Source organism: Rhopalosiphum maidis, chromosome 2, assembly GCF_003676215.2.
Source record: "Rhopalosiphum maidis isolate BTI-1 chromosome 2, ASM367621v3, whole genome shotgun sequence".
Classification (NCBI taxonomy): Eukaryota; Metazoa; Arthropoda; class Insecta; order Hemiptera; family Aphididae; genus Rhopalosiphum; species Rhopalosiphum maidis.
Genome location: NC_040878.1, coordinates 43,127,007 through 43,154,835, shown reverse-complemented (window position 1 = coordinate 43,154,835; position 27,829 = coordinate 43,127,007). Strand labels below are relative to the sequence as shown.

Sequence of the window (27,829 nt, the reverse complement as noted above, 5' to 3'; positions counted from 1 at the left end):
GCGACGGGTGTTAGTCTCAAACTTCTGTCGTTTTTCCTTCAACCTGTCGACTCTTTAAGCGAGAGAAGGACATAAGCCATAAGGTAGTAACTAACTACCTCATAAATGTTACGTAATATGATTAGAAGATTGGGAGGATTATTTAGCACACCAGTGGCATACCTACTATGCCTAGCCATGTCGTTAAGGGTATAATCTAAGCAATAAGCATTCATCGCTTTGAGATTATCTTCGATCGGATGTGGATTATGCTGCAAACACTGTAATCGGTTATCCTTTACTTATGTCACAATATACGAGAAATGGACACCGTGTAGAGTGTCGACTTCTAGTCGTCTCCTTCTGCCTCGAGATGAGTGAAAACTCATATAGTCATAACACAATCATAAATCATATAATACCTAAATGTCCTGGAAGCGTAGAAATTGCAGTTCGTTTACGGAACTTTTCTGGCTGTCTTACAAAACGTGACTAAATCGCTTTATTTTTTAATACGAATTTTTAGCTTAAAAATTAGAATTTAAAGCATCGATGATGCTTACAAATAATAAATACATAATTTATTATAGTACACAGATAAACGTGGCTGATATTTTCACAATTGAAGGCATAAACAAAATAAACCATAAAAATATTACTGTATAAAATTAATTTATTTCTCACATATCTTGAAATTTTAAATGTGATAGTATGCAGAAATACATTATAAAGTTAAAATATTTAAAAATAATGTAGTAAGTATAAATAATATGATAGTTATGTTTATTAATAAAAAATACAAATAAAAATCATAAATATATATAGGTAAAAAATATAAAGGTACATCAATTCAATAAAAGTTAAAAAGAAATAAAAAAAAAAGTATAATAATGTATAATTTTCAACTCCTCGAGTGTTCTTGTGATGTCCTTAATTCATTTAATTTGTCAATAGTCATTATTAATTTTCTCCTTGGACCAAATAAACTAAAAAAATAATTATATTTAATTTGTATTAGCATTTGTGTTGAATATGTAGGTATATTAAAATATTAAGTTGTCTACGTGAATATTAGATTAATTTCAAATTTGATTAAATATGATTATCTTAGATCAATTATTATTTTATTATAAATGTAAATAATTATAAAATTTATGTTTTGGATTACAATAAACAAGTTTTAGTGCACAAAAACGTGTTAGAATAGTTTATAATTTAAATGTATTACTTTCTTTTGTTTTCTGTTTGTGAATTAATTTGTAGTATTTTATTTCAAATATTATGCCGGTAGCCCTGTTTGGAATTGGGTGAATTCTATTTTAATATAATTGAGTGCATTTATCGCTCGAAATATATAATCGCCAAGCATAAACTAGGTAATGATTAATGAGTATTTATTAATTATTATACATAACAATAACTCAAAATTGAAATTATACATTAATACCTATAAGCATTACCTTAGTACCAGTATTCAGTGGTAATAGGTACTACTACGCAGGCACGTATACAAAAAAAAATTCCTAACCTGTGGGGGGGGGGTTGACCCCCCTTGTTTACGACCTGCTATTACGTGTACATATTCTAATAAAATACTAAATAATAGTAAATATAATTAGTTATGGATATGTTGATTGTTCTTTAATTTAGTACTGACAATTGTGTTGTATACTCACTTTATACCGATATCTTTTAAGTCTTGCTCAGATAACTTCAAGAAATCATTATACCGGATGTTTCTTTGGTCGAACACCGGCCAATATTTTTCTAACGACAATTGTCTTAGTAGTTTTTCCACGTGATAATCTATAATAATTAATATTTAATAATATACATTCACATATGATCCCAGAATATTTAATTACAAAATACCTTGTACACTGTAGTGTGTTTATAAAAATAAATATCTACATTAAGCGAAATTAAACATACCTAAATGCTCGTCGTTTTGATGATTGTTTCTGGTCATTTCTAATTTTTCTGACCACGTAGTATTCAACACGTTTTTTTCGTGTCTATTTTCATATTTGTACAACAATTTCATTACTCTCTGAAATCCTTTAGAGATAGCTGTCATAGTCATAGTCTTACCGAAGTTATCTCTATAAAAACAAGTATAGAATGTAAATGTATTTTCAAATGTAGGTATAACTAATGTTTTAATGGTAGTGTCCTCTTAATTCCTATCAGTTTTATCGTTATAATGTGTATTTTTTATACGTCGTTTACTCGGTTATATGCTTTTTAAAGTTATAGACGTTATAGTATCTATATAATGATGCATATATATTGTCAGTAGGTAAAGGTTTTATACATTAATTATGAACTCATTGTATCTAACTACTTGTAGGCTATATTTATAAAATGTATAAAACATTAAAACATTGTAAATATATAATATTTTGAATTATTTTATATTATTTCATTGACTATTTATAAATAAATAATGCATCACATCAACATTTTGGCTGTATGTTTACAATTACCAACCAAAAATATGTTTTAAAAATCAAAATATTTTACATTCAATTTATTGTAAATATTTTTTTTTTTTTTTTGAAAATGTAACAAAAATATTAATACCTAAGTAATCTTTCAATTTAAATTTTTTCTTTCTCTTTAACTTAATCAAAACATTAGGAAAATAAATACCATTAAACAAAAATTATATTAAATTAATTTTCCAACGCCATTTAAATTAAAATAAATATACAATACTTAAACGTTACATAGTTCTTGTAATTTTTTATAGAATATAATATGATGTATTAAGTACTTATACATAAGGTTATAAATGAAAAAAAACTGTTATATTAGTATAATATACAGTTTACATGCATAAATTATTAAAAAATCCATATTTTCTACTTATAAAATTTACTTATAATAATCTTTTTATATTTTTTTATAAATATTTTATAATTTTTGTGGGAGTTAAGATGTGTCATAGTTAGTGTCAGGGACAGATCCAGGGGGGCCTAGGGGCCCAGGCCCCCAGATTTTTTTCATTGAGTACCTATACCTACTATTATAACAACATTTTTAAATTATGAATTAGGTACTTATAAAATATTGTTGCTCCCCCCCCCCAGATCTTTGCTCTGGATCCGTGCCTGATTAGAGTTTAGTGACAGTTTTATCGTACGAGTATATATAATAACTATGAACTGATATTATATAATTTATACACTGATTTATTTTTATATTGTTATGTTAGTGTGATTATGAAGTTAAATATTATTTTATTTTATTTTTATAAAATTTACGGCATAAACCCTTATTTTAAAATAATATTAAACGTTTTCTTTTTTAAATTAATCAATTCTAGTTCTGGGTGGTTAATTAATTAGAACTTTGAAATAAGTAGTCAAGTTATTCACTCAATAAGCTCTCAAAATCAATCAAAGCATTTTATCGATAGGTATTATGTATACATCTTAATAATACTTAACTGCTTAAGTACTATTTATTTGTTTTATTTCAATAGTTAATACAAATATGTATATAAAGTGGTGTTATAAAAATAAATAGGTGTACAAAAATAATGGGTTTGTTAGTTTGAGACGGATACTTGACATATGACGTATAGTCAAGTATAAGTTCTAGTGTTTAAGCTATTACACATATGTTTTGATATTGTAAATTCAGTATCATCAAAGTATATACAATCTTCTAACCATAAAATATATTAGAGTGTATATATAATTTCGTATATATGTGCAGTTCATTTTCCGTTCATCATTAAAAAAATCTACTAACATTACATTACAATTGGCTTGTTTTTCAATAAAATACTCCAATATTTCTTCTTGATTGTATAATACCGCATAAAACATTGCTGATCTGCCTAGTTTATCAGGCATCTCCAAAATGTCAACCTAAAAAATACGTATAATTAATATTCGTATGATATGCCATTTTAGTTCTAAGAATATTTCGATCATGTCCATTTGTTCAATCGAAATAGTCGGCGTTTAATGGCATATTTACAGTGGCTATACAAAGATAGCATGCCACACTATCGATGGTACACTCATTAGTTTGGAGTCTTTAGAATGCAAGGCAATACTTAACGATGCAATTACACCAGTTTGCAGTGTCTGTTCAATTATCGATGGCAAAAATGTGACTGTGGGTAAATTTGTCTTTCGGTACCAGCGCTTGTATACTGTTCACCTCAAATACTATACATGCCGATGGGAAAAAAATCAACTCAATTGTTGAATCATTAGAAGTTATAACCTGTTAATCCCCACTCCATATCTTAAAAAAATGTATGAAATCAATGCATGCACTACTGGTTCCTGGAGATGACCATTATAGACGGCGGCGGTGGCTTGTTGGATCATCTAACGAATATATAGATGTTTGTCACGAAGGAAGAATATCGCGAGAGTAGATGTAAGTAGATAGGAAATCTATGTTAAGTGAGAAAATAGTTTTGTAAAGACTATAGTGGCCTTAATATTATATACGAGGATTTCACTAAAAAATCGATATAAATATAGTAAATATTCGCGAAAGATTGATACGAGTAAGATATATGGCTTATAATAGTATAATGGGTCTATAGAGGTTAGAGACTAACGAAGGTAGACCCGACAGAACGCAATAGACATGTGTATAGTGTTAAATGTGAAAGCGATCGGTGATCACAATTTGAATGCATTTTTCGTCTTATATATTATATACTTATGAAATAGTTTACATCAAACGTTATAATATCAATAGAATATAATAAAAAAGAAATATAATCATTAATTTAGCTGTAAATTGTAATATTATGTTATTATTACAAGAGACTAGAATATCATCTATATATTATATTGAACACACCTCTTGTTTCCGTATTACTATTAAAAATTACCATATAAGTAAAATAATAATCGGTATGTAAAATCAACCATTTTAAAACAGTCAACCATATGTATAATATAACTAGAATTCTTCATATCATAAAAAGTATCTATGGTAAAATAAGTATTATTTAGTAAATTACAATTAATTAAAAAATATAAATTATTAAGCGAAACATTGTCTAACCGAAATCGTTATATCATTTGTAAATATGTAAATTAATAAAATGGGAACTTGCTGTGTTATAGGTATAATAGATGTCGAGTGTAATATCTTGTCAATTTTCGTTGAATGTGTCACTGTAATCGACGTGTTCAATTGAATTCAATGACAATAATCATTATTGCACACAAAAAACGATTTTGTTGAACAGAGACGGTCTGCTAGCCTATACTATCTACTAAGTGTATTTTATTATATTATATTTATGTTGGCACTTGGGTTTTTCATTTTAGTACTTAGTAGTACCTAATTTAGTAAAGATTGAAATAATTTTTGACAAAAACATCGCATTTATAATATTTATAATTAATTTTTTTATTTATTATTAACTTTTGAGTCAATATAAATTTTCAATAGAATGGTGTGAATAGATCCGTGATATTAATAAAATAGATTAAAATTGTATTCTAAATATTTTGAAAGTATCATAGTGTATATAGTAAAATATAGCAATATATGTAATACAAAATTATTCAATAATAAAAATCATTTAAATAAAAATTTTTAAAATTATAAAATGTCTAATAAATGCTAAATAAAATATTCTATAAAACTTTCAAGTCTATACTCTCTAAAGTTATTTATTTTTGAGTTAAAACAAAAATACAAAATTTTTAATAAAATGTGATTTTGTGTAAAAAAAATTATTTTTTCCATAAATGTGTTTTTATTTTTCCGGTTATTTTTTAAAAGTACTAGGATTCTTTTACTCTTCGTCTACCAAATAGATTTAATTGGTTATTAGAAACCACCTTCAAAGATAATTTCTTGAATGTTAAACATTTAAAAATTTGAAATATTAAAAAAAAAACAGTACTATACAAATACATAACTTTACTGATGAAACTATATCTAATAAAATATTTTTAAATTCAATTGAAAATTTAGTACAAAAAAAAATCAGTATACCCATTGCATTTAAATGTTGTCTTAAATATATTACCCATCTACCTAATTGTTTTTTTGAAACCGTAGACGGTTACAAAAAGCTTGTTCTCGAATCTATACGACTATATACATATTTACTGACTTCCTAACATTTCAGTTGTCTTTTGTCTATTCACTGTGTAATATGTTTAGTTTTTTGAATGTATAATGCTGTATTCATCCAACAGTGTTGAACACAGATATACGTGTAAATCATACGAGTATACAAAGATTAATTTCACACATCAGTTACAAAATGTATAAAACAAGACGTTTACACGTACATTTCCCATGAACTGTTAGTTGATCATCGTTAGAATTTTCAACATCAATATTTTCAACATTCATTAATATACATAACATAACATACGCACACTATACATATTACATAATATGTATTTTACTAAAACGAATAAACGAATATATGATATACATAATATAATAAGTACAATATAATTAATTATTTCATCTTATTTCATTAAAACGATATTATGATTTATTTAATTTGATTAGTAGTTAAATAATTATTTATGCAATTGCTTAAAATATTATAAATATTATTAATAAGTATTACATATTATTGCTGGTAATTATGATTGATTTCTCATTATTAAAAAAATAATTTTAATATTGTAACCAAAATAAAAAACATAAATACCTACCTGTGTACTTTTATAAATGATTCGTATTCATGGTATGTATAATATTATAATCTATTTGAGCGATTAAAAATGTCTATAAATCATTGTTAGGCCAAAATATTTGTACAACACTAAAACTACTTGTCTGTTTATAATAAAATTTAAATTATCCTTATTATTAACATTATTCACTAAAAATACAACGTTTAATTGATGGTTCTTGAAAATAGTTTTTCTTAAATTATTTATTCTAATATTATACTTTCGTGTAATTCTTATTATATAAAAAATGCATTAAGAATTTTTTTAATGCAATTTTAATCAATCGATCAAGAGATAACTAAATAAACAGCGTACATATTTTTTTAAGCTACCTTGAATCAACACAACAAAACGTCATTGGACCCCGGGGGGTCACTAATAAATATGGCTTGTAGTCAAGACCCACGATACAAATTATCATATTATTTCTTATTATTAAGTATTAAGAGCATTAGTATTTTTAGTTGCCTACATTTATGATTATTAGGAGAAATTCCGATAGTAATAGATGAAAATAATAGATAATTTATTATTTAAGATAAATGTGAAACAATAATTTTAAGATCATTGATAATTTTACTGAAATATTATAATATTTTAAGCAATTTTATTTTATATTTTTATGAGTAGGGTATAATTATTATGAACTTGACAGAAAAAAGACACGATGGTGATGTATGTTTTATATATTATTTCATTGAACTACATAAACTATAGATATATTTAACATTTATTTTATTGAGTTTTGAGTTCATATTGTATTTTAAAGTATATTTAAAATTATTTGTTTGTAATGATTAACTAGATAATAAATAAAATTATATATACCAAGATCGATTATGATTAAGATTTATAGGATTCATCCTAATTTTTCTAGAATTCTTAAATCAGTACTTCTCTATCAATCTTTTAAGAGAAATAAGAGGATGTCGTCGTACCCGCATTTGTTGTTTCCGTTTCCGTTTTAGTAACATATACATTATACTAAAATATGCGTTCAGAGTTCAAATTTTGTGTGTTTAATTTATATTTTATTATAGTGAAATGATTTATTATCAAACTTAAAAGTAAGAATATTTTCTGTATTCTCTCGTCGGTTTTTTTTTCATCATATTTAAATTTCTAAATGATTTATAAGAATTTTTAAGTATTAATATTTTACATACTCATAAATGGACCACATAAATAGGGTCTAAAATGGGAACCATTTCAAATGTAAATTTATAGTTTATGTAAACACTTTTACGTCACCTAGACTTTAGCTTCAGATTCCGAGGAACACTAAGAATATCTTCAAGACTTATTAAATAAAAAGTATTTGTATTTAATTTATATATTATGTAAGTATTATTATTTATAACCTATAAAAAGCATTTCAACAATTGTTGTTATTATTGTTTTTTCATATTTTATAACTATATATTGTATTAGTGGAGAAATTATAATATAATGACTAATATTTATTTATACGAGTTTACAAAATATTATGTTTATTTATTTTATAATATCGCATATTCGTATAAAAACGTTAATGGTCAATGGTCACAGAAGTTAAAGCAAAATATCAATAAAAAAGAAACAAACAAATTTATATTTGAATAAAGTATTTTGTGTTTGAGTAATGCCACTGTGCCAGCATAACAAAAAGTATCAAGATTAATGTATTTTAATAATAATATTATTTAGCTTTAAAAAAGGACTAAAGTAGTTTTTTGAAAATTAAAAACTTAAAGAGCTAATTATAATAATAAATATTGTCATTAAAATAATGGTAGGTACTCATTTTGCGTAGTTATAATTTTATATTTATTAAATTATTTATAATACAGATCAATGTACCTACTACATATTATTAACTATATGTATATGGGGAAAATACGTTTGGGCGTAATATTTCACTTCGTAATAGCACGTTTGTGTACATATATTTGTTTCATAATATATTAGTACATTATACTAAATCTGAGCCTATTAGCTTAACTCAGAAAACACCGCTTAATATATAGTCTTCCAAAAATATTAATTTTTATTTTTTTTAAATGTCCTAATTTAATTTAGTATATTACTAGTTTATTATTTATTAATATTATTGTATATTATGATCTTTTCTATGAATTAATTTCTTTTTGCCACAAAACGCAGTCTTAAATTGTATTATGTAATTTAATATTTTTTTCAACTTCATAAAAGTTACCCAATATTTTTAAACAAACTTTTGTTTTTTTCTGATTATATTACACAATACTTTTGATTACTAGTTACAATATTCAATATTGTTCCCAAAAGTGTTTTCTTAAATGCACCCAAGCGTGTTAACAATTTTCAGGTAAATTTTTTAAACTGCGCCTAAACGGGTTATGCCCTGTATGTATATTATCCGTTAATATGTATACAAATTTATAAATTTATAATTAAAATACCTATAAGAAGAGTAAGAAGTCTAGTTTTATCTTTCAAGTTTAAATCTATTTCACAATGATTATACTTCCACTGAAAGACCTATATTTATCCTATTTAAAGACCTATATTATTTTCTTGTTATTTTTTATTTATTATTTTATCAATTAAGCTTAGAGCTCAGACTTATCACAGATGGCCTAATAAAAGATTTTGAGAAAAAATTATATTGGTTAAATTAAGTGAGTAATCTCGAAATAATTTTGAATTGTATTTAAATACGCCTATATATACTTATATATATATATGTGTGTGTTTTTTTAATAGCAGAACATAAAATTATAAATATTTACCATACCCTATGGCCTATATAAGTACCTAATATTCAGTTGAGTAATACTTTATATTAATACAACATTATATCTAACCTATAGGTAACTTGGGTTCGCCATTAATATTTTTAATAAATAATTGCCATTAGGTAGGTATGTATAGAGTTGTCAGTTATCTCGTGTATGAATATGTCTACATAGCATAATATAGGTTAAGTATATAATAATATACTCGTATTATAGGTATACATTTATAAGCACAATTTCTTATATTGTATTTATATAATGTAATATATTATTGTATTTAATATAATCATTATCAAAGAATATTTATCAAGTATCTTATTTTATACATTTTTTATGGAACTTTTCTCTAAACTGAGCCAATATTTGATTGTTAATGGGTTGTCATTCGAATTTGAATTAAATTTGATAATAATTAATTTAAATTGTAGTTATACATTTAATAAAAATATAGTTTTCAGATTATTTAGTGAGAATTACTGAATTGAATCTAAATAAAACTTATAAATCGGTGTACTTTTAGATAATAATATGATGACTACTTGTTGTTATAAGACATATATATCTAATAATCTTGATACATTTATATATTATACGAAATCATTAATCGATTTCTTTGAAAACTATTAACAGTTTATCCTAATAATAACTATCTTTCCGGTATCTTTAAACGTATTAAATATATATTCATAAATACCATAATCGTGAACTCAATAAGTGATCACATATTATATTTTATTTTTTCCAACGCAAAAATGTGTAATGCTTTTTACGTGTTTTTTTTTATCCCGTCAACTAACCTTCCCACTCAGATACTGACTAAATACGAGTTGATTTTTTTCTATACCCACAAATGTGCTAAATATAATTATAGTGTCCAAATGAAATATCTTGATAGCTGAGTTTTTTCCGGATCAAATGTCACTTTAAATACTACCATGCAAATTACGCGAATAAAATACAACAAAACTAGATGCCTGTTGCATGAATGAGCGGGCAACGACGGCGGCTCCGTTGTTGGCGGAACAAATAAAATCATTTTAATTTATTCACGTGGTCACGTCCTTATAGTCGGCTATTTTAAAGAAATATGACGTTGGTTAAACACTCCATTACATACGTTTGTATATGTGAACTATAATTAAATATAATATATTATATTATACATTCGACATTGTTCTTATAATGTAGCGAAAAAATTGTCTTCAAACTCTGGTAGGTAAACGAAAGGTTGTAACCGTCAATAAGTCAATATAAGTATACTGTAGTGCAGAACATTTAAGCGTTTAAACTTAATAATATCCTTATACATGTTATAATACAATTGTGTTATTTAAAATATGAATAAAGTATATTGAGCAACGGTTAAATTTTAAAATAATTGTTAGTTTTTCATATAGCAATCATAGTTTATAAAATTTATTAGCTATTTTGAATATTTGAGTTTATATCACGATACGGTTTTATTCGATATATTAAACTTATCGATACGAAAATTAGCGTTAGCTGTATTTGTTATAATAAAATATTAAATATATATTTATTTAATATTAGATGCTATTTATTTGAGATCTAAAAATTATATATTAAAATTAATAATTACTCAGGTATTTTCATACTTTTAATTTGTATACTATTTAGTTATTACTATTATTACTCAAGACCTTTCTATATCTTAAAAAATACTTGTAATTTGTATTACATTTTTTTTTTGTTTCTTTTAATATTGCTAACATTATTTTAATATTAGAAGCCTATAATCCTTATTGTAAATATTTTAATTATATAGATAGGTAAATATAACTAAAAATAAATTCTAAAATATTTTTACTTACATGAAATGTTTTCTTCACTATTGACACGTTACCGGACATCGTGGCAATCATTAAAGGTGTTTGTCTATCATTGTTGGTCGCGAATAATGTTTTTGGATCTAGATCTACTATGCGATCAACAAGGTTTTCGTTTCCATAATAGCAGGCATACATCAGGCAAGTCCATCCTTTTTTATTGGAAATATTTAAATTGTTGCTAGGAAATAAATTTAAATTTAGTATATATTTCCTAAACACTACTTTGATGAAAAATGTAGTTACGCTCATTTCTTTGTCAATTATGAATTTCTAGTTAAGCATATACATAGATTAATTAATTAATGTAGATTATCTATATATTTATTTTTAAATATTTAAATCATGAAAATATAATACTATAGTCATACGTTTTAGTTTGATTAACTACCAAATTTATTTTGTCCCAAACTTTTGTCCGTGGTAGTCTTTTATGTAATAACAAGATACAACTGATACAAGTTATTATATTTTAGTATTCACTTAAACACTATATATGAGTATATCAGTAAATCACTATATCAGTATTAAATACTCTGTTAAATACCAACATTTTTGCCATTTTACTTTGCTCAGTATATTTTTGAAAACCGATTGTTAAATGATATTATTTTATGAGTTTGGAAGCTAATTCAAAAAGAAATTTCTATGGGAATCAATTAAATTTGAATTTCTTTTATATTGGAATCTGTTTTTTTTATTGTTTGTCTCTTCTTTAAAATTATACATTGTACTCAAAATTGTAATATTGAATAAGTATAAATATATTTTTATATTAATATGTATAATGCTAGGTTGTATGAACAATCACTAAATATTTAATGAATCAATGGTTATAGTTAATGATTAAGTGGTTCATGATTGAATCATTAAATTTTATTAAACTATAAATTAATTAATTTTTCATGCAACTCGACATTAAATTATACAAATTAAAAATTAAAATATTACTTTGTAATAAAATATAATGTATACTATTTTAGATTTTGTAATATAACATTTGGCAAAAAACACGTTCGATTTTTCAATACAGGCATAATATTTAACAAGATAATTTATAATTAGTTCTAACTGCTGTAGCTTGCATATTAGAAATGTACATCTCTAGTGACTAGTTGTAAACGTTATGGGAGTGTTACGTCTAAGAAGAAGGGATGGCTTAAGGCTTGGTGGTAGTATATAATTTGTTGTCATAACATTTTTTCGAATACCCATCGTATACCGGTAACATGTATTAAATTACTATTATTTGAATTAACTGTAACAATTATGTTGTCATTCGTGAAAAAAGTGCTACAGAAAAACTCAATAAACTATAATTATATTTTTTTACATAGTCTACCCACGTGTTTAATACATATTATATTGAAAAGAGCACTGAGTAAAAACGATTGTATTTTAATGACAGCGAATAAAATTCAAAAGATATATTATAATTTATAATATATTATCATAGCTATTTCTTCAAATTTATTATCTATTTTTTGAGTGTAGCTGTGTATAATTTAAAATGTGTACGCTTAATAACATAATTTTGTAATACATTTAATTTATATAGTCAATTAATTAGGTACAACAATGCATATTAATATGTATATTATTATTTATTTTTAAACTTTCTAATCAAATATATAGACGAAATATTGTAATATTTTAAGGTTGATACAGGAACGGGGCGAAAATGTAGTTATCAAGAAGTATAATACAATTCTCGATATTTAAAGATAATTTTTGCTAGAAATAATATTCAATGAGGAATAGTTTGAATCTATAATTGAAAAATGAGAGTATAGGTTTAAGATAAATTATCTAATTTGATAAGTTGAAATGGAGGTATACCTAATGACCATAGTTATAATACCTCGAGGCTCCAAAGAAAAAAAATGTAAAAATCGGTAAATCATAATCAGTAGTCACTAGTAATGTTTGGCAATGCCTTCTAGCGACAATACCTAATACAGTTTATTATTTTTAAAAGGAGGTTTTTTGGAATTTCTTTTATATTTTAGTTACAGGTAAAGCAAAAATACAAGAAAGAATGTAGACTCAAGGTGTTAAGGGCATTAATCATGGTTTACTAATTTTAGTGACTGTAGTGCATGATGTGTGCCCTACCAATATACATTTGAATACAATGACAACTAGTTATATAAGAATCTCGAGAGAACAATTCTGAGCACAGGAACTCAATTTAATATGGGTAGAAATATAGCATTACCTCTAATCTTAATATGAGGGATATCGCTCTATTTTCTTTACTTACACAGTTACACGTGTAATGTGATATGATATCACTGGTTATAAATAAATCGATGATAATATAATGCATTATCTACAGGTACTCAGTATGGATTTTTATTATTATTAGTGATGACATTTTAAACATTTTAGTGAATGTTTGGTGTATCTTATAATCATTATTCATTATTCAAAACAACATTTTAATATACCTAATAATTAATTTTAATAATATTACTGATACACTTAAAATTATGATTTTGATGAATCTATTAATATTTACGCTTATATTAATATCTATACTGAATACGAATCTCTTTAACTTTTATACCATAGTTGAATTATTTATATCGAAAATATAATATACATAATACATATTATTACTAGAATCCGAAGATTTCTAAAGTATGCGTTTAATGTGAACACATTATTATATATAGTTTTGTTGCAAGATCTGATCTCTACACCACTAATCGTTATGACGTTATAAACATTATTAAATTATGATAATTACGCCTACACTGTTCATACTGGTATTCATGTAATTGGTTTTATTGTCAAAAAAAAAAAAATAATAATAATAATAAAAATAAAAATCAGTATCAAAAAACCGATACATGTTCGTGTTATAAATAACTATATTGTATGTGTGTAAAATTGTAAACTGCATCAACCCACAGGCGGAACAAGCGAGTAAAAAATGTATAAAATAAAATTTACCACTAAAAGCCAGGGGGCATGATTGTACTCTCTACTTGCCCTCTCCCTGTTTTAGACGACTGCCCTTGGATGTTGGAATGCAGTGGGAGATTAATCGGAACGCAGACCCCAACTGTGCAAAATGGTTTAATGCAAAATTAAAGAAAAATTAACTTTAAAGATTCGTGTTAGATATTAAGATCAGGAATAATTATTAGTTAATAATATAATATATTAAGACATGCAAGTAAGCACAATCTTATAAGTTATTTATTATTGGAACCCTGATAATATGTTATACGTCTTTGGTTTTTAAATTAGCGTTTTAGTCCGGTTACTAAGATTGTTAAATTTATTAAAATCTCAAAAATCTATTTGTAATTAATTCTTATCATTTTATAAAATATAAATACCTATATATTGTATAAACTGCACTTAATAATTTGTTTTTAATTTTTATTATAGTTAAATAGTGGTTATTCAAAAATTATTTTGTAAAGAAATATTTTGAACCTGCTTTTAATAATAACTCAGTGAAATATAGAACTGTAGTAGGTATAATAATAGTTTTAATTGTTAGTCTATCTCTAATGTTATTGGGTAGACAAATTTGTACTAAAGGGTCATAAGCTAAAAATTATATAACGTTCAAAACAAAAGTTGGTATTGTATTTAATACCTAGGTTGTTTTATTCCGAGGATATTGATGCATTGATTAAAAAATCATATAAACGCGTAACGGATTTTAAATTGATTTGAAATTCTTTCTCTATAGTTTATACATCGTTTGGCAATTCCAACAAGCTCACCGATATTAATTTTTAACTATTGACTTTTTAAGTATAGTATGATTTCATATTATTTTGTACATCGACTATGCCACAATTGTAAAATGTTTGTCAAATTAAAAAATAATATTACAGATTTCACGATTTAAATAAAAATATGTTAACTACTAACTGATCGTTGAAGGTTTTTAACTTCCATAAATGGTATGACGGATCAATGACATATATTGTTAACAATAAAAGTATATAAATACCTCTTAGGTAGATAATATTGGTAATAATAATTTTAAACAATTACCTATAATGGTATTAACTATGAAGTATGAGATGTATAAATAACGTAATTCATAAGCACTTAATTAGAATAATATATTTCATTATTTCTATTATTCCCATATTTGATATGTTTATGTAATTTATTCTTTATATTGTAATCAAAAAGTATTTCTTTATTCAATTAAAAAAATTAGATAATTTTAAAATGTTTAATCATTAAATATCGAAAAAATTCAATCATTTGAAAATCTAACCGAAATAATAAGCTTAATTTATTGGTTTTCTGAAAAACTATTGTTGAGTTTAATTTATTAGTTTTCTACCGATAAAACGAATACAAAATGAAAGTAACATATTTTTACTAATAGTTATTTTTTTTTATACCGAATTCTTGTATTCAATTTAAAGTTTTAACATTGTATTCTCGCACTTGGAAAACGTTTTAAATTGTACCTAAAGAAAACAATGAAATAGCTAATAGGTAGTAGGTACCTTTAATTATTAAAAGAAATAATATTTTTTATAAATATAAACATTTTTTATTTAGTTACCTACTGTTTAGTTAATTACGATTATAATGTTTAGGTACTGACCAAAATACAATTAAAATATTAATCAGGCGTTTTGAAAGCATGAAAAAATTAAATTGTGATTTTAAAATAACACTTTTAGAACTTTTGATACTTAAACAGAATTTAAGATAAAAGTTATTTTTTTTTTAATATAAAAAATGATTAAATTAATAATATAGAAAATTAAATTTACAAAGCGAATTTTTTAATATAATTTTCTCAGTTCTTCAATAGAAAATTCATCTTGGATTTTATAAAATTTTCAATACATTTTATTATTTGTATTTTGTAGTGGAGTTCATTTTAAATTTAAATGTATTAAATACAAATATTCAAACTGTTCAAAATTATTATTTATGATTAACAATTAATATACAATGTTGATTAATTTTATCGTGTTAAATTATTGTTTAGTGATTCGATTTACATAGTTAGTAAATAATTTGTCGAATTAGTAAAATTGTTATTTTATTTTTAGAACGAAACATGTAACATGTACTTGTATAAAATATTAATACGGTATATAGATACCTCCCAGGTATTACCTGCCAATATCAGCGATTGAGCGATATGACTTTATTTTGTGTAGATAACAAGTATAATATTACCTATTTAGTTAGAGTTACAGATTATTAATTCTATAATGTTAAATTTATATTTGAAATAGGCCCGTTTCAATAACGATAAATGATAATAAGCCAATTGCCGCGGATGTGGTATAGAATGGTGTAGGTACTTGGTAATAATGGTATAACACACAATTTCAAAAAGGCACCTTCATATAATATTGCATGTTTAATTTAACGGGTTTTGTATTATAAATTATAATTAATCAATCTATCATTACGAAAATATTACCACATTTATCTGAAACGCTTTAATTAATTTAAATCGAGATTATACATTATTGGTAGATGCGTATTATAGCGGCCAGCGAGGTAAAGCGATTGTCATCGTACTGATACACGTATCATTGGATGTTAGCTCCAAAACACACGTTTATTACTGTTATTATTGTTACTGTTACTATGTCGTCCGTAAGTAAAACATGATGCGGTGCTTTTTTTTTTTTTTTTTTGTATACCTACATGTATTAAATTATTCTAAAGGGTATAATCAAATAAACGGTCAATGGTAGTTTCAGACGTTTAATGCCGAGATTTTTACGTTTATGTTTAAATTGTATGTTCAAGTATGTTACATCATAATAATATTATGTATATCGTACACACGATATCATAACTGATCGAAGCCCGTGTACCACCTACCTGCAGCCTGCTTATATATTCGTGTGTATAAGATACCTACATATTATTTTTATGATGGCGACCACAGATCGCAACAGAGATAAATATTTTTAAATGTAGAGAATTATCCGCTGGAATTTTGAATACAAAACACATACGCTAATCCTTCGCAAGTAGTAAGTACATAAAAGTCTCTTAACATAATTGAATATAATCATTACCTTAGCGTCAGCATGTCAATCACCTTTGGGTGATTCAGTGTACACGCCGTGTGCAGGTCCATCGGTGCTGGTGCACCCGAAACAACGTAAAATAACGATTGTTGTTGTCAAATAAAACGTTATTCGCATGAATATAAAAATAATATTTAATGCAGTAAAAATCACGGAAAAAAGTACACACCAAAGCTGATCATGTTTATCGTTAACCAGGACCGACGTATATAATACGAGAGAGTATATATACCCACACGTGTATGTCGGTTATAGTGTATTGTTGTTCGCATCACGATTCACGGTGAACTATCAATCAATGATAATATTGTTAATATAAGTAATATCTTATCGTTATTCACCGATGTTCAAATACATTCGACAATTGGTATTTTGTTTAAACAATTTATTTCTGTCTACCATTTTTGTTGTTTTTTTTTTTTTTTATATTGTTGCTCTATAAGCCGACCGGTCGTGTCACGCTAATTACCGGCTCTTTTCCACACAAATCGCTCCGGGCGATTCGATAATTAGGAGCAATCTCCATGCGGAAAATTTTGTTAATTTTAGATAAATTTTTTTTATATATACCTACATAATATGTGTATCGTGTTGCGCACGATTTATTTTTTACATATTATGTATGATAGCTCGGGGAATGCTCAGAGGAATAATCTCGGATACACTATACGTACAACATATCTTACGATCGAAGTAATTTACGCTATTTATAGGACATACATACAGCACTGCTGCTGTAAAAATATTCCCCACACGCATCAATAGACATTCTGACCACCTTGAGTTTAGTTCTTTAGAATGTTAGGGTAGAATACGCGCAGCAGAGGGGATCGCGTCTGACCCATACCGAAAGGTTCGTGTCTGTGACGAATTCGGATTTTCAAGACTTATGTTTTTTATTTTTTTTGTCATGGAATATTGTAAGAGAGTGAATTTTTATTCCACTTACCGAGACGAACGGACCTATAGGTTTTGAATTTAAAATTTAAATTCAAAAATAATATGTAGCTATTGTTGTATCCATATGATAACTTCTAAACTATAAGATGCGCATATTCGAACGCGATATTATTTTCTTTCGTAAAAATCAAAATAATATATTATACATTTATATTAATATATAATAATATAATATATAAATATTAATTTCGAAGAAAATTATTTTAATTAATTTATTAAAAGTTAACAAATGACTTGTTGACTTATGATAATTTGTTAATCTCGTAGTTTTTCTTTTGATGTTAATTATAAATAATTGAATTTTATCCTTTGTCATAAAAATGCGATTCGTTTGATGTATTGGTTCGATTTAAATATAAATGTTATAATGAGTACCTATATTCATATGAAAAATTAACAATATTAATATATTATACTATTTATACTACAAGCTGTATGATGATGATATTATTACTATATTTAATTGTTATAATATTAGTCTGAAAAATAAAAATGAAATAACGATGAAATTATGAAAGTCCGAAGTATTCCTATCTCCTATGTACCTACTTCATATCAATGTAAATAAATTAGTATATATATAATATATATTAATTTAAAGTTTTCAAGTAAATCAAACTCTACTCTGAACCATTTTTGAAAGCAATGATTTAGTAATATTTTAATATAAAATTATTCGACATTGGGTAGTCAATAGTGATCTATATCTAACTCTTTTATCTCGTTTTGATTTTAGTTCGAATATTTTTTAAACATAAACAAGTTTAAGTTTTTGAACTTTATTTATTTAAAATATTTTAATCTATATAATTATAGATATATACAATGAATAGTTATTTTAAAATTATCCTTCAAGAATATTGTATGATGGCGTACACAGAAATACAATATATAATACACATATTATAAGTACATTGCTCGTTTATTGATTTATACAAAAGGAAATATATTTATAGTAGTTATTAGTTATAACACATAAATATTAACATTTATAACTTTTTGACTTTTTGTGTATTTTAATCTCATATTAATTAATGAAGATTGTACTCAGTGATTTTATGGTATTAATCTTATATTAATTTTTTATAAGTGTTATATAATTATATTATGAATTATGGTATTATACCTATAATATTTAGGTACTCATAAATCGAAAAACTGCAGTAGGTACAACAAGATAAAATCACATATTTACTTCGACTAAAATGTCTAAAACCGATATTTCTTACAATCTTAACTCAGTATTTTATAATGAAAATATAATAATTAGAATTTAACTTTATATATATACCTATACAGACATACACTAAATTATGATTGTGTGTACGCAATATATATTTTTGAAATAAATTATAATAATAGCATATAAATCATATTATAATATATAACTGTGTACATTGTTAAATTAATAGTTAATATCAATTTTCATGCGACGTACACTATAGAATACTTAAACGTACGGTCTGTTATTAAAATTTGGTTATAGTATGCAATGATTATCATTGGATTCAAATTTAATACATTCATAATGGATGTAATAGTGATTTTCTCAATAATGAGGTACATTCAAAATCTAAAATTATACAGTAAAATGACTTCCCTAGTTCGTATAGGTAGGTGTAATATGTATATTGTATATTTACATTGTTATGTCTCATAGGTATGCGTACCGGATATATGCACTTTACATCATGCCCGATATGCCACTGTATACTCCGTGCTCTAAGATGAGACCCATTTGTATCTTCTTAATCGGTAGAGCCTATTTTTTCACAAAAAACTCAATATTTAAAGATTTGAAATTTGGTTTTCAAAAAATAAACTTCAATAAGCTATAATTTATTTTTTATAAATAATTACTTGTTACTATTTTTAATACATTTTATAATTTAATGATAATAATTTATAATTTTATCACCGTACTTTTTTTTATTATTTGGAAGAGTTAGTGATAGCAAATGTCCTAGATCAGATTTTTTGTTTTACATAATATGTCGTTTTATAGTAATAGATTATTTTGTATTTTAACAATTCTTTACCACTTATAATGTAAGTATTATTATATAAAAATAGGGCTTCTTCAATGAAATAAATTTAAGTCTATATCTTATTTCACGTGACCATTATGATCGGTTTGTTAGAGGTTCTCTATTAATGATAAATTTTTACAATTTTTTTTTATACTCCTTATCAATAGTTTTTAATAATATTAGTTGTTAATATTAAAAATAGAAATATTAAATATTATAACTGTAATGTCTGAAATATGATTAGATTATTAGATAGCTATAATAATATTTTAATTTATAGATTTAATAAATCCAACAAAGAATACGTAGGTGTTTATTTAGATGAATAATTTGGATATGTTTCTACAATTTCGATAAAAATAATTGTAAAATATCTGACTAAGTTAGTAAGTTTCAGTATGAAAATAAACATATTTCCATTACACATTTAATTTTAGTTTTAGAAATTAAATATTCAGGAATTCTACGATGTTAAACAATAGCTATGGGCTATGACTAAAACCATCATAAGCGTTTTTATTGGATATGATTATTTTTTATTTGATGTGTTTCTAAAACGTGTTTTTGAGAAACTTGTGTAGTCTTGTGGAGACATGATCTAAAAGTTTTTAGGGAGATATTGGCGATATCGAAATATTAATATGGACAAATTAATTTTTAAACATTTAATCAAATTTTTTTATACGTAATAAATATAATTTTTTCGATGATTTCATTAGTAATAAGAATATTCATTATTTTATTTTTCTTTGATTAACTTATACATTTTATACTAATTGTGTTTTTTTAAATATTTATTTCACCATTTTTGTTGTTTCAATTTTTAATATTATAGTATATTTTACCATAATTATTTAGGTACTATCATGATATCACGGTTCATTGCGATTTTATGCATTATGTAATATTATCATAATGAAATAATATAAGGTTTGTTAATTTTTATTTCAATTATTATATTCTTACTGACAGTAAATTGTAAATAAAAAAAAAAGGTTCACTATTGAATATTGTACTTATTTGAAGAATTATAGGTTTTATGTTAATAGTTTAAGGTTTAACTTATTTTAGTTGCATGTGTACATTAAATTATATAATTAAACATATAAAACAAAATAAAATTTGATGTTTAACATTAGTTTAAAAACTACGAAAGTAATAAGTACATTTATCTTTAAATAAACGTTAAAATGTTATAATGTATAAATTACAATATATTTTGTGTACCTACGTTGGGTATAATACTATATAATATAAAAAGTAATAAATTAATAACTAATAACAAAATGTATAATATACCTATTATTATATGTACACATCACACTATACCGTATAACGTGACTCATATTTAAACAGGGGATGATGTGGTTTTATCTCCTTTGTTATTTTTTTATATACTGGTAAGTATAATTAATTCCAAAGTACCTAAAACCACGGTGATCATTTATTAGTTATTTGTTTACATTATTCCACATCGTTCCATTGTAAGATCGTAAACACTAAATATGTCACTGATTCACTGCAGCGTATCAATCGTTTGTCATATTAAAATATTTAGTAAAATACATTATTTAGTTACCCCGGAGCTCTAAATTGTATCTAATGTTAATTAAATATTATAATCATATATATTATATAAGTACGATAATAATTAGTAAAACATAAATATTTCATCAAAACCATTTATGGTATTAATATTATCTAATAGCTAGTATGAAAAGATCAATAAAAATTACAGATGGTATTAAAAACACAATGGCCTATAAAGAAAGATTTATAAAGATAAGGTTTGATAACAGTGCCGGGCATTCGGTGGAATATAATATATTAACGGTTTTTTTTAAATGCTTCAAGCATTCAGAGACCATTTGGCTGTGTTTTTCGTAATATCTTTCCAATGATAACGCCCACGTATTATTATGCATTCCTGTTGTTCTGTCAAAAATAAAAGAGAGTATAGATACCTACCTATACCCATATAACTAGTATGTTCCGACAGAGAGCCAGTCCATGTTCCGTGTATATCCTTTTATATATATATATATATATATATAGCAAAACTGCAAAATAGCATTTATTTAAAAATACTCAATCATTCACTGGCCAGTGGCCATATATATATATATATTATAATAAAAAAGTTAAGTTAAGCTCTTTGTTTCAATAAATTATAATGTATGGATGTGACTCATAGCTGTAAATAATGTAAATATTAACAGGTCATAATGATACACGGATTAGTTGTCTAGAAGATCTACAGTTTGATCGTTTAAAAATATATACGATTGAAATTTGTAAAATACAACAATATTAATGATGCTAGTGTAATATTTGCAGTTTTTACTCTCGCGTTTAGCATATTATAACCAATATTATGTTGTTAATACTGTTATAGTGTTAGCTTTAATATTAGAGCGGATTGAACAATTATTAAATTTAAAGTATTAACCTCTATCTATATTTTTATCCGTTAGTTTTTTATAATGTTTCAATTTTCATTTAAGTTTTGAGTTTAAAAATGTTTTTAATCTATTGTTGAAAGATATGCTTTAAACTAACGTACAGGCACAGATAATGTTGATAAATAAATTCGTCTATAATCTGTTTTATGGTAACAATTAATTTTAATTTTTAATGTCGTTTAAATTTTTAAATTAACAATAACCTCTTATTAAAACTATTGATTATAAATACTAGGCTAGTATTAAAACGTATGGATGGATATTGCAGAATATAATATGAGTTTCAATTGATAACAATTAATTTTTAAAAATAGTGTCTATTTAGCTACTTTATAATAATGTATATTTTGTTAGACTTAAAATGTATAAGTAATATATTTACCCTTATTAAAACTGTATAACTATTTATTTTCAATGATTACAAGGAATTATACAATTAAAATTAATTTTTGTAATTTTGTAAAAAAATATGAAACAACGAATTTAAGTTATAAATTATAATTCTATGCATTATATATCAGTATACCACGAATATAAAATATTAAAAGTTTGAAATTTAATCTAAGACAATATGGTATAGTTTCTTTATCAATTGTCTTGTCTGTATAAGTGAAATCAATATTATATATCGTATAGGTGTACCGTATTTATTTAATCAACCGTGTAGACATTTAGATAGTGTTAAACGTGTTTTATGTTTTATAACAAATGTCCAATAGTGTTTTATCTTAACTACACACAAAACCATGTATTTTTGGAAATACAGTGACAATATCACGCATGTCAATCAGTAGACACGCTGAAATGACATCTTCATTCAACTCACACCGAAGAATAAAAGAACCACCTACAATAATAGCAGTCTTTTGAAACTCGTGTAAATAAGGAGCACAGTATTCGGATGAAACCTGTACCTGTACGTTATTATGTATTATATATTTATATGTATGTGCAGTTATACCTACCTACATTTTTTATTTTATTTAAATATGTGTATGTCTTTTGTATTGGCACTGTCCCATCCGCAACGAGGACTACGCTTTTATATTTGAATACGCTTAAATATAATATGTATATTTATTTTTGCATTAAAAATAAAATAAAAAATCTAAATCGATTACGATTAATCAACCAAAAAATGGCAAGTTAAATTTTTTTTACACTTGTTAGAATGCAAGGTAAATTTAGACTGCGCATAAAAATGAGAAACTAATAAATAATCGAACCGATTAACTCTAAAATGTTTGTATGATGGTACTTAACCGGTCACGTGTAGATACCAAATACCGGACGAACAAATGAACAAAACGAGTCTCGTACAAAAGGTTAGATGTTGAATTTCCAAACACTCGTTACGGCCTACGATTGCTGCACATATTATATATATACTTATATATATGCCTACGTGGATATACGAGTACAAATTTTCCTATTACTATGGCATCAAGTAGTACCTAATACCTATATATGCTTGTTATTCTTATATTTTATGTATACACACCTATATTATGCGTACCTACATCGAACGATGGACATCATGCAATTGACATATTTGGGGGTTCCATGCTGGTCATAAAATAATGTTTACAATTCATTCACGATGAAACGTAAAATTGAATTTCAATCAAAATCTTTTGAATTCGGGCGACGTGATATTTGGTTAGTTTATATACATAATAGGTTTAAGAAACATCATATATATTACGATTGATAATATTTTAAGTTTTGTTGAGAGCCTTTTGAAGTGTGTCCTGCATATATTGAATATATATATATATGTATAATATGTGTGTGTAGTTTAATAATAAAGAAATATTTAATATATATAAAATATTCTACGTATTGCAGTATGCCAGTATATTATAAATGTTATCAATTTTTGAAGTTTAATATTTCGTTTTATTTTATTTTGAGTTACCCTACAATAAAAAAAAACCGATTGAAGCACTGAAACTGAGGTATTAATAATTAGATAATAATTAATTTAGTACTAGTATCACATCAAAATTACCAGATATAATTTATTATTATTGAACTTATTATTGGCATCTAAATAAATGTATAATATATTTACGACTTATTTATTAGGAAGCAAAAAATGTGATTAATAAATTGTTAATTAATTTAAAATTATTACCACTGAAAGTGTGTAATCAATAAACCTGATCGAACACGTGAGATGTCATGATTGATAAATACAATTTAACAAATACATATTATCTGTAACAATATTATTATTATATAGATAATTAAATAATTAAAAAATATATTTGTGTGCTTAATCAGTTTTCCAATAAATATGGACCACTTTATTATAACATTAAAATTATCCGAGTGAACATTAATACTCGACCGTCGTCCAACTGACAACGTATTGTATAGGATACTACACTCACCTATTTACCTACCGAAATGCTATTATATCAACGGGTAATCAAGTACAAAATATATTATTTACAAATAATAAAATACCATCCAGATGCGAGCTAAAAACATCGGACATTACGTTTTGACGTCATATTAAACGGGATGTATAAACAATATTTATACTCGTAGCTGATTCTTCAACAGGCCCGGCGTGTACTAAATGCCAGACGGACAAATGAGCAAACGGGTACAAATCGTTGGATGTTGAATTTTTCCAACGCTCGTTACGAGAGTCCGTAACCCCCGGCGCGTAAGCGGCCACACGTTTCTTCACGGATTCGTACTCGAGAACCGCGTTCTGCTGTTGCTGCTACCTGATAGACAAACAACGTGTTTTTTTTCTTCTACACAGAAAATATACGTATACTTAAGAGAGATGGGACACAAAATATTGAATAGGCACCATCTGTCTGCTGCGTGGACGACATTGTTGCCGTGTATTTATTATTTTACTTTATTATTTTTCTTCTTTTTTTTTCTATGTACATGAACGTCGCGTGCATACCGTGGAAAAAAAAATCAAAATTCGTCGTCGAAGTTATTACGGACGGTGCTCGCCGATGTATTTTACGATTTTTTTTTTTTTTTTGAAAACAGAATTATAAACGAAAATATGGTCGATATTATAATATTATATTGATATATAATAACTCGATAACCATGTATAACAAAAAATAAAATGTTTAATATTAAACGCGCACACGCGTATTTCGTAACAAAACACAAAAAAATTAAAAACAAAACGTCGATAATTGACGGTTTGGTCGGCACCCATAAACGTTTATTGGGCGGCGGAAACGGCGGTGGTGGAGGCAGTGGCTTCGGGGGGTGGGAGAGGAGGGAACTGACTGCTGTAGTGGACCACAGGCGAAAGACAGGTGTGTATATCTTTCCGATCGAATTCGGCAATTATTATTATTGTTTTTATTTGGATTATGGTCGTTGATTTTTCTGATCGTTTACGATTGCCATCAGGTACACGGTTTCGGTATTCTATTCGTGGTCGTTGTAGCGTGCGGACAGTACGGTACACACTCGGACGCCTTACAAAAAAAGGCCCATTGTGCACATCCGATTTCGCTTATAGATTCACTATAAAAATGACGTGTTCTCCGTATTCAGCGTGGCGAATCGTCGTCGTCGTCGTCGTCGCCGATGGGACGTATGTACGCTCGGCATAATAATAATATAATATGGTAATAATATTACGGATAATACAGCTACGACGCGTATAATGTTATAATGTAATTATTTTTTATTAATATTATTACTATACGCGCGAAAGGTATATTATGATAATAATATTGCGTATACGATGATTGACGACTGTAACGCATAGAGCACAGACGCGCTGAAATGGAACAAATGATGCGCGAAACATTATTATTATTCGGTTATATCTGCAGTAATATGAATATTATTTTAATTCGGATGCCACCGCCGTTTCTAAAAAGATAATAATAATAATAATAATAATAATAATAAATAGTGCAAGATGACCGGACACAAAGCGCGGACGCACTCGCATGAATGGGCGCGAGCGCGCGGGCAAACGAACGAAACGAGCGCGGGCGCGGGCACGGCGATTCCCCCCCGTCATCATCACACACACACACGCACACACACACACACACATAATATGAGCGATCCGGTGGTGGGCGAGTGGCGAACGGGGTGCAGCCATCTTGAATACCTTCAACTAGAACCCGGGCCGTGTATATCCGAACGGCAGTAAAATACTCAAGCACCACCGCCGCCGTCGACGACGACGACGACGACGACCGGCCCGACCGACCGGCGCGCACTCGCTCACACTCGCATACACGCATACACACATGGACACTCACGCGCGCAAACACCCGTGTACAACTACGGTACGCGCGCACATACTCGCACGCACACGCACACACACACACACGCGCACACGCAGGCATAGGGCCGGCGGCGGGTAATCTTGACAGGTAAAAACGGGCTCTCCGCCGCCGCGTGAACGCGAAGTCGGGTCGGCGGGGGTCGGAGGACACACGGTTCTGACACGGGCGGGCGGGCGGCGATGAGTATGGCTGTGTGGCCGGCGGGGTTAGTGTGGAACGCGCGCAGAAGGGGGCCGACCGAAAGAATGTTTCCACTTCGGATCCGACTGAGCCGGCCGCCGCCGCCGCCGCTGATCCGACGACCGAACCAAACCAGTCTTCAGTATACGCGCACACTCTCGTCCGTTCCGTTTTGCGATACGTGCGTGGTGCAGTAGTAGTGTCATTATACCGCGTGCGTGTAATCGTCGGTCTGCCGTAGTACTTCTTCAACCCCTCGCGTACAGTTCAGGGGTGCGATTTTTACGAATTATCTCCGCAACGGTCCGACGAGTCGTGATTTTTAGATTTTTAGATTTTTATATTTATACATAATTTTTTTGTCGTTTTTAACCGTTCGCTAGTGTTAGTGTGTGCGTATTTTTTTTCGCGTGTTTGCACGTTTCAAACTCGGTTATCCTTAGCGCGTACCTACGTTTTATTCATACTAATAATCGTATATTGTACACTCTTTTGTCGCATCGTTTTCGAACCGCAGTGATCGTCACCGTCGTTGCCGCACATGGATTACGGTAGTGCAGTGAGTGTAGTTG

General features: G+C 26.8%; 1 protein-coding gene across 2 annotated transcripts; it reads right to left on the bottom strand.

Moving 5' to 3' along the window:
• Nucleotides 1-824: 824 nt before the first annotated feature.
• LOC113554465 (ankyrin repeat and SAM domain-containing protein 3-like) lies at nt 825-24,952 on the bottom strand. Of its 2 annotated transcripts, none has more exons than XM_026958340.1 (6): nt 24,914-24,952; nt 11,257-11,452; nt 3,739-3,857; nt 1,912-2,081; nt 1,656-1,785; nt 825-965 (listed from the first exon to the last, which is right to left on the bottom strand). In XM_026958340.1, the coding sequence occupies exons 2-6, from the start codon at nt 11,407-11,409 to the stop codon at nt 881-883; spliced, it is 657 nt and encodes a 218-aa protein (XP_026814141.1). In that variant the 5' UTR covers nt 11,410-11,452; nt 24,914-24,952; the 3' UTR covers nt 825-880. The 2 variants fall into 2 exon arrangements, with proteins under 2 accessions (XP_026814141.1, XP_026814140.1); XM_026958339.1 differs by lacking the exon at nt 24,914-24,952 and adding an exon at nt 17,313-17,573.
• Nucleotides 24,953-27,829: the final 2,877 nt, after the last annotated feature.

Excerpts from the sequence above, each read along its gene's own strand:
- LOC113554465 (XM_026958339.1), bottom strand. The coding sequence starts at position 17,374 with ATGGACCTGCACACGGCGTGTACACTGAATCACCCAAAGGTGATTGAC. Across the intron at positions 11,453-17,312 it reads ATTGACATGCTGACGCTAAG|CAACAATTTAAATATTTCCA; the intron begins GTAATGATTATA and ends TTTATTTCCTAG. Across the intron at positions 3,858-11,256 it reads TAGTGAAGAAAACATTTCAT|GTTGACATTTTGGAGATGCC; the intron begins GTAAGTAAAAAT and ends CGTATTTTTTAG.